At 38.1% G+C, this 9,093-nt stretch overlaps 1 protein-coding gene across 1 annotated transcript; it reads right to left on the bottom strand.

The window, feature by feature from the left end:
• Window positions 1-1,314: 1,314 nt before the first annotated feature.
• LOC139721873 (small ribosomal subunit protein uS2m-like) lies at window positions 1,315-5,391 on the bottom strand. Its single transcript, XM_071633196.1, has 3 exons — window positions 5,300-5,391; window positions 3,477-3,590; window positions 1,315-2,420 (listed from the first exon to the last, which is right to left on the bottom strand). The coding sequence occupies exons 1-3, from the start codon at window positions 5,358-5,360 to the stop codon at window positions 1,762-1,764; spliced, it is 834 nt and encodes a 277-aa protein (XP_071489297.1). The 5' UTR covers window positions 5,361-5,391; the 3' UTR covers window positions 1,315-1,761.
• Window positions 5,392-9,093: the final 3,702 nt, after the last annotated feature.

Here is a 9,093-nt window from a genome sequence, read left to right as displayed (position 1 = left end):
TGCATGTACAATTTCTGATGTCTTTCTCTGCAAATATAAATTAAAGATGTGACTTCATTCATTGAAATAAATGTCAATGGTTTACTGAGTATTGTGTGAAGTTGTTATCAGGAAATTTCATAGTTCCCAAGCAGCTCCTACTCTTCTTTGCAATTTAATTCACACACACACACACACACACACACACACACAGACACGGAAGTAAGCAAGTTTAAAAGTTCACTCACTTTCATCTTTGCCTTTCATGCAGCTTCAGAAAGTCCAAGATTCAAAACTAACAAAGGATACGGCACATGGAGTAGAAATTCAGTCTAATTTACGCTAGTGCCTACACAGTGTCTGTCAACACAAAGTACAAATATTTGTGTTGAGACATATTTTCTGACATAAATAATGAGTAACTCGACCTCATTCATCAAATAGTTTTGCAGTGAAAGCTCATTTCTCGCAGTTACCATCGTAACTCAAATGGTTGCTGCCTAGCTCATGCAGAGGTGACTGCAAATAGAGCAAGGTTGATATTGAAAAGATTTATGAAAAGGGACCCTGCAACACTTCTCTTTATTGGATACAGAATCCAAAATCAGTGGCATCTGGAACACACCTTTCATTCAAGAAGCACCCTGCATACACCTGCATTGTTGCACTTCATGGAATTTTGATGGAATATGTAGCAGGTTTAACAGTCGCCTCCAATGGAGCACAAGTACAAGGGAGTGGGGACTTTAAAATAAGGATAGAAGGGAGATTTATTTACAGAGTGAGTTGTCCACAACCCCAAACTTTAAGATCCCGCATTCCATAAGATGATCAACACTCCTGATTTTACACGGCCGCTGGTGAAATGGAAGTGGCTGCCGCCCACCAGCATTGAGTGGGGATAGATCGAACAAGCGTTAGCCTTATGCAAAGGCTGAGAGTTGACCATCTTATGTAGTGTGTAGGATCTTTGACAACCCCTATGTCAAAGAACTGATAATCTTTGATTTGCACCCAAAAGTACACCAAACATGTAGATTTGCAGACACAGAAAATCTTCTCGGGAACACGAGATGGTGCACACTCTTGTACACTTGCACAACAAAATTAGTCACCAGCAGTAAGGTGCAAAGCCATGGAAAAAAAAACACGATGATTTCTTACATTTTGCTGCCCCTCACAACTATGCATCTGGGCCTTGTCTTTTTCCTTCATGTTTTCTGTTTTACTTCTTTCTGTTTCATACAACGACATGCAACTTTCTCAAAGAAGTGGTTCACAATTTTATGATAGACAACAGAAGGACTGCGTCTTTCAGATTATGGGCTGGAACAATTGTAAGTCTATTTTTGATAAAAAAGATTTAAGCTGTCAAAACAAGATGTCATTTTGCTTCTTTTAAAAAAAAAGATAATTATGATACATGTATTCCAGCATTGAGTGCCCCATCTTCAGAGTGGCAAAATGTGCTGTGGTGGATGGCTAGTTTAGGTGTCTTGTTTATTTTCTCATTTTGCTTCTGCATTTATAGATAATGATAAGAAGATAATGAAAGGCTTTTTATGTTGAGAAGCAACCATCAGGTGCTGCATGCACGAGGCAAGGAATCCATATATTGGTCTTGGTAGTTGCTCCACACTAAATACCACTCATGACTGTGCACCATCTTTTTTGACACTTTGTCACTTTTCCACAGTTCTCAAGCACACTCTTAAATAGATTCAGTTTGCAACCCTTGTCTTTAAAGTAAAGTCAATCAGTCTTTGAAGACAGGAGGGACCATCATACTGGGGATGACTCCTGCTCTTTCCTCTTTTGCTTGCCCAGTAAGACAGCTTCCTTGAACAACCTGATATAGAGCTCCATGGCACTAGGTGTGTCGTCATTCCCCGGTACGGGGTACGTGATCAGGTTCGGGTTGCAGTTGGAGTCCACCACGGCCACAGTGGGGATGTTCATTTTGGCTGCGTCCACCACAGCCTGATGCTGGGCGAAGACATCGTTGAGGGTGTTGAAGAAAACAAGGAGGTCTGGGAGACGTGTCCCCGGCCCCATCTGGATTTGGGCGTTGGTGAAGCACCCTTTCTGCCAGCGGCGCGTATGGGCGTACTCGCCGCATTGCCGAGCCATCTCCTCCACGTCGTGTGCGAACTGCGGCGTGCGGCTCACAAAGAGAATGATGCCGCTGCGGTGAGCCATGTGCGCAGTGAAGTTGAGGGCGCTGCGCAGGAGGGGCACCGTCTGGTCCAGGTCAATGATGCACTGCTCACGCCGCGTCCCCATCAGGTACTTCTTCATGCGGGGGTCCAGCAGGCCTTCCTTGTGCCCGAGGTGGACCCGGGCCTCAAACAGGTCCCTCCTGGTGAAGAGACTCTGGAGTCCAAAGAAGTCTTCATGCTGCAGGGATTCATCCCTTGTGTCGGACTTTGTCTCAACTGCAACTGAAAAAGTCAATAAACATAATATTTATATTCAAAGTCACATGCACCTACAATAAATTGTATTTTTTCTCACTACATTTGATATGCAGCACTGTTAACCAAATACATGCACACGAAAGAGATTACTATGTGTCATAACATCAAGGATTCACAATTTCTTTGTTCATTGAGAGAAGCGATGTCCAAGGATTTTATAGAATTTACCTGATTTTTTTTTTGATAATTGGAAGTTGATTCACTCAACATATCTGCTCTAAATTATAGCAATCACATGGTATTTTCTTATTTAGCACTCATACATGTAAGTCATTCAAAATTGCAATTCCCCTTCATCTTCAGGTGACTTGAAGCCAATTTCATAGCGTATTGATTATTAAAGAAAATCAGTCAGAAACCATCAAAGGTGCTTCAATAATTAATACTTTGATCAACACAATAAAAGCTTCTTCATGACTTGTGAGTGTGTGAACACAAAAAAATCTAGTTTAAAAAAAAATCACAGAAACCCTGATCAACAATTTTCTTTCACTCTTTAGTGCAGGTACACATGTAAAACCACTTCATTTACAATCTAGAATCTTCTTTTTGATTCCATTGCCCCCCCCCCCCCCCAAAAAAAAAGGAAAGTACATGAGTCACATGCATTTAAATGTTCACTTACCCTATGACACACGATAGATTCAAATGAAAGTTACCATTCTATAATTCATTTTCTATGATTTTACACTTCCTGCTTCTATTGTCATACACAACATTTCACTGAGAAGAGAGTACGAGCAATGAATTTAATGTGCAAGTAATTTGACAACTGGCTTTACAATAAAACAGCCCCAATAAGTTCAGCCAGAATTTGTATCCTATTAATCAAAACGAATACATGTAGCATCAAGAAGTACACAGAACAACATCTCCAATCTACATACCAGTTAAAGTTTCCGTGAAGTAACTGAAGGAAGTCCACAATAAACATTCTTAATATCTAGGTATGCTCAACTTAATCTATCATTCTGTGGTCTTTCATCGTGCAGTTTGAAGCTTCTTTACACTCATACCAACCTTCTGCCTCAATTCCATGGTTGAACTCCTTTGGCTGTGCCTGAGAACAGAGACCAGCTCTCATGAAGATACCCAGCAGATCATTCTTTTTCAAGCTTTGGTGACAAAGGACACCTGAAATAAAGAAATTACATATTTTATAAGATAAAATTTACAAACACTTGATATAGGCCCTACCGTACCAGTAACATCATCAATCATAAAATTAAAAGCTAAATTAAAAGCTAATTTTAGTTTGCATTCTGTTGCAGCCAATATCACTGCTTTGAGAGCTGAGTCTATATTATATAGGAAGCTTCAAAATATCATGACTATCCTGTTCTAATTCTGACTTGAATGGAATTTCTGTCTTTCTACATTAGAAACAAGTTTATACCGCCGTAACTACATGCAGCCGCTGTCGTGAAGCGACAGCAGCTGCAGATCTACCCTCGTGTAGACGTTGTCATTATCAGCGGTGGGTGTACGTTTCCTTCATGAATATCTTTATTTATTGTAGAAAACTAAAATATAAGGAATCCCCATAGTCTATGATATTCATTCAATAATCGGTATGCGATTTAAAAAAAAAAAATTACGTCAAAAACCCACCGAAATCCGTGATTAAAATCAGGTCTGTAAGCGTCCGTATTGCTGCACTCCTCATCTTCTACGTGTTATTTGAATGGCAATCACTATTGTATACTACAACGTAGCGAGTCGGAAAAGTTCATTTAATCATATGACCTAGTCGGGGCAGAAGTGATGACCTTGTCAGAGCGAAGTGACGCAGCAAAGGTCAGATCATGAGAGCAGCACGCGCGGAAATACATGTACGTAGCAGACGACAAGCTTTACATAGCACACAAAACGCACGGGTGTACGTAAAATGTTACCACGGTGCTTCCGGTTGAGTGTTCGTGGTAGTTCGTTGATTTTGTGAATCATCGCACAATCTACTCCGAAAAATTCAACAATAAGGTCTGGATACCAATGTAGTGGGATTTGGTTTTGGGGGATGGTTGGCTTTGACTTCTCTCCTATTGACTTTACCTCATGACCTTAACCAGACCCGGACTGCGACTTTAACCTGACTAGGGGGTCACATGACTGACGCATTCAACTCTATCAGGTGACAATTGACCCCCCATGATCTTAGGACTGGTACTTCACGTACGGAAACTTCTCAAACCCCCTGGAAGATCCCGTGAAATTAGGCGCATCAGGCCGATGGCGTAGTCGGTAAGTATTTTACATTTTGAAGTGGACATAACTCCCACTTAACCAACAAAACACCAAATTCAACTCAACCATCATTCAGCAAAATACGATGTAGGTGATCCGGTGAGTGGTAAAAATCATCTTACTGTTAAAATCAAACAAAATAAAAGACATTTTATGTGATTTTGCCGTCAAAAGCGACGATCGTTTACAACGTTTAAACACTAACGTTAGTATATGTCAGACTGCTGTGCGAAGCACAGCGGTCTGGTCAGGCTAATACTGAATACCGCCGTAGCCTAGTCTGGACGTCTAGCTCTAGATAATTTAGATATTCTAACTAGTTATAATGATTAAAGACAGAATAAACTGACCAGAAAGAATATAAATTATTAGTGGAAAAGTGAGCAAAGAAAATGGGATTCCGATTTTCTTTGCTCACTTTTCCACTAATAGTTATAATGATGTGTAGTATTTGCCAGCAAAATTATAAGTTACTGGGACTACAGCTACACTTGTACAATTGAGGATAACGTGTGTGACATTGTTGGAAATCGATGTAGTTTCCTCTTTTTCTCACATTATACGATTATCAGCAGTCAAAGCATGCAATGTATCCCTACCTGCATTACGGGTTAAAAAGTGCTTGAAAAATGACAGCTGTCTTGGTATCGCCATTTGCATTTCCACAGTGTCTTCGACTTCGGTCTTTTCAGTTTAGGATCTCGACTCTATGATTATGCAACCACGCTGCGACCACGCGCGCCACTAAACAGGTGTAACTGCCCCCGCTAGTCAATAGTAGTGCGTGGCGGATACCAAACGTACAAGGTACTAGGCCATGGGCTAGTAGGGGTCAACGTGCACCCCCTCTGCACCTAACATTCATTGTTGTTTCCATGTAGCCCTTGGTCTGGAGAGTCAGAAAAGTGATGTTAACAAAAAAAAAGTTGGGTCCCAAGACCCGCCCCGTGACGTTTTGTGACGTCACTTCCGGAACGACCTTTTCGCGAATACGGGGGAATAGCATTTGGGTATTATCCTAATAAAGTGGTCCCCATGCCTTTATTTTTCAATGATAACTAAAGATTTTGGTATTTCTAGATTCCTCAGAAGATGGGAAATACGATGCAAAGCAAAGTTTGGCAATATAAGCCCTCAGTTTGTCGTCATCGACAACGAAATGGGCAACAATGTCGACAAAATTCAACAAAATTTTACAAAATTTGGGCAATTTTTCAAGTTTCACCCTTTAAGTTTGTATATTTTTGTGAAAAATGTGTTAAATGACTTGAAATTTGGTCTGGATATTGAATGAATATCCCTTTTTACGAAAACAAAAAAATTTGGCCTAATTGTAATCCGATCTTCTTCTGTAGACATTAAAGTGCGCATGCGCGGTGTCTGGAAATCAGCCTCCGAAATGCCTTTTTTTTTTAATGTCCAGTATCAAAAATGAGTTACAACGAATCTTTTATTATGTAAATTCACAACTTTAAAAAATTTTGGCAATCAGCAATCACCTGATTGAATAAAAGTTGCCTTAAAATGAGAAATCAAGGGTGACCATGGTTCTTTTTTATCATGACGTTGGTCACGACATCGAAGATGAAGACGAAGTCAAAGACTAGAATTACGACATAACAGGGATTATTTTAGATATCTTTTAGTCTCTTTTAAAATTTCGTAAAATATTGTAAGTCATGTTTGGAATTGGGTCAGTCAAATATGTACATTTCCTTGCTGGTAATGACTTTATTAACATCAATATCTGATTGTTTGTTTATTCCGTTGATTTCACTGAACTGATATTCATTTGATTAATACGCAGTATGACGTAAACTATTTTGATTTTTTTACTATTTTCTTTCGAGAATTTGGCAATAGGGACTTGCAGGTCATCAACAACGAAATGGGCATTAGTGAGGTCGACAAACTAAGTCAGCACAAGTTCTTATGCTAATTAAGATATTCATTACTTTGTGGTTAATTCACTATATTAATTGGAATTTAGTCTGGATGTTAAAGGATAAGTCCAGCTTCGTGTACATGTAGGTGAAGTAAATGCGGCAATTAGTAGAATTCCACATCAGTAAAAGTTTGGAGAAAGCGTACAATCCATTCAAACGTTTTGAATTTTTAAAGTATCTGTACTGTCACCGCTGGATGAGAAGACTACTATAGTGTGTGATGTCACATGCGTAGAACGATATATGCAATGTAAGGAAAATATTAAGAGAATTCTACAAAATCATTTTTTTTTCTGCAAAACGTGCATATTTCTTCGACATGTCAGTGACTTATATTAAGGATATTATTCTTCCTGCCTTCTGACAGAGACAAGTCAAGTGTTCTTTATTTTGTAAGAAAAGTGAAAATATGTTGAATTTTTTTATATTGTTTTCTTTATATCGTTCTACACATGACTGTGACATCACAAGCTGTATTAGTCTTCTCATCCAGCAGTGAGCGAGCAGAAACTTCAAAAATTCATAACTTTTGAACGACTTGTCTGATTTTCCTCAAATTCTCACTGATGTGTTCTACTAGTATTGCTGTATTCACTCAATCCACATGTCACATATCTGTGAAGTTGAACTTGTCCTTTAAATGAATAGCCATCTTTGACTAAAAAGGAACCGATGAGCCATTATTTCAATCCTCGCATCTTCTGTGGACGTTCAAGAGGGCAGGAGGAGTGCGATATAAGAACCAACAAAATGTCCCTTTTATTTTGGTGACTAGTAAATTGATATATTGACTCGTATATTTCAAGTAAAATCGGAACTTTAATCATTTTGTTTAAATCATCAAACACCTGCTGAAATACATTGACTTCAGTGATGACGGCAAAGACAGTGGCGTCGATGACAAAATTCACATTGGAGTTTCGTCTAAATACCAAATTCAACTGAATTTAGCAATTAGTTTAAGACGACCCTTAAAGATTAACACCATTAGCTACGAGGAAAAGAAGATTTTGATTACATCTGCATTTTGCCTTCTCAACAAACTCGAATCCTTTAAAGAGAATTTAGTATGTGTTTTTTTAATAATCCTGAAGTCTTTTAAGATGTTTAGTGTGCATGCAAGGTGTGTGAAACAAGCCGCCGTGAGTTCTTTTCTGCTGTCTAGCAATCAGTTTTTCATCAAAGATCAGAAACTTCAAGTATTATTATTTGTATTAAAGAAAGTATAAAAGAAAATAACTAAGAGAAATTTGGCTTAAAATGAGAAATTTAGAGGCACTATACAGTACTCTTATCACCATTTCTGATGATCATAATGACAACATAATTCTATCATAATTTACCGCGACAAATCATTTAATGTGACTATAGAGGCATGTTTATTATAAGCAATTCCCCAATTCATGGGACATTATCTGACATGGTTATTAGACAATGATAGTTCAGTCATAGATCATATGAGGCATATGTGACCGTGCACCTCAAAACGAAAATAAAGTCGCACACACTGGTTTTGCGTGAGGACTGAAAATAAGTGAAATGGGTCAACCTAGCCGAATTTGACTTTTTCATATTTTCTGAAAGAGCGGGTCTTCTTTTACATTATGCTTAAATTTGGTATCATAAAACGGGCAGGAAAGTGTTTTTTTTTTAAGCAGTTTATCTTGAACATTTTTGGTAGAATAGTGTGATTAGGTGTGTCTTTAGAATCCCTTTTTCATTTCTGAAAAACCTTGTCCACATTCTTCACTTTCAACTCTAATAACTTTTGAAAGAATATTGCTACTGCTTTGAAAGTTGGCATCAATTATGGACAGAATGTGTTAATGAGGCATGCTTAATTTCAGTTTAATCTAATAATCCCTTCATTGTTGTTACTCTGGTGGTTTACTTCCTGTTTTTTGTCCCATTCATCCCACAGCCAGCACGGTTTGATAAAGATTAAGCGCTTGAATAGACACTGTACTTCAGAGCCTCTTTTCTCAGTTCACACTTTTCCTGAGTTTGTGCTTTCTTTCCAATATTTGGATAGGTTAAGAGAGTCCATTTGATTTGAGTTATACATCATTTTAAAGCTTAAAGTCTGCTTTTTCAGAATATGGTCTTCACTACAAATTCATGTCTGGCGACTTTTTGTTTGTTTTGAGGTGCAGGGTCACATATAATACATTCATTCTTTGATAAAAGTTGGTTGCTGTTAGATACTCAAATTCCCACAGCCTTTTTTTCAAGAGTATTCTTTTGTTTAGTCAGGTTTCGTAACTTATGCTTTGAAAATATTATTAGCATTCGTACTTAGTCAACATTAAACGATTATATTTGTGATACCTCTTTTTAAAATGTTCATTCCATCTGAAAGTATAAAGAAACTTTTTAAATGTAACATTGTTCACAGTAGAATTATTGGTTATATGATGTTTCATCGAAGTTATTTGCTAATTATTATG

This window comes from Diadema antillarum, unplaced genomic scaffold, assembly GCF_040938485.1.
Source record: "Diadema antillarum isolate AM-2024a unplaced genomic scaffold, OU_Dant_1.0 scf00000151, whole genome shotgun sequence".
NCBI lineage: Eukaryota > Metazoa > Echinodermata > Echinoidea > Diadematoida > Diadematidae > Diadema > Diadema antillarum.
Note: the sequence above shows the minus strand (reverse complement) of the source record. Positions and strands in the feature narration are given on the sequence as shown.

Coding starts and splice junctions, on each gene's coding strand:
- LOC139721873 (XM_071633196.1), bottom strand. CDS start 5,360: ATGCAAATGGCGATACCAAGACAGCTGTCATTTTTCAAGCACTTTTTA. Junction 3,591..5,299: donor CTTTTTAACCCGTAATGCAG/GTAGGGATACAT, acceptor TCTTTATTTCAG/GTGTCCTTTGTCACCAAAGC. Junction 2,421..3,476: donor CCATGGAATTGAGGCAGAAG/GTTGGTATGAGT, acceptor TGACTTTTTCAG/TTGCAGTTGAGACAAAGTCC.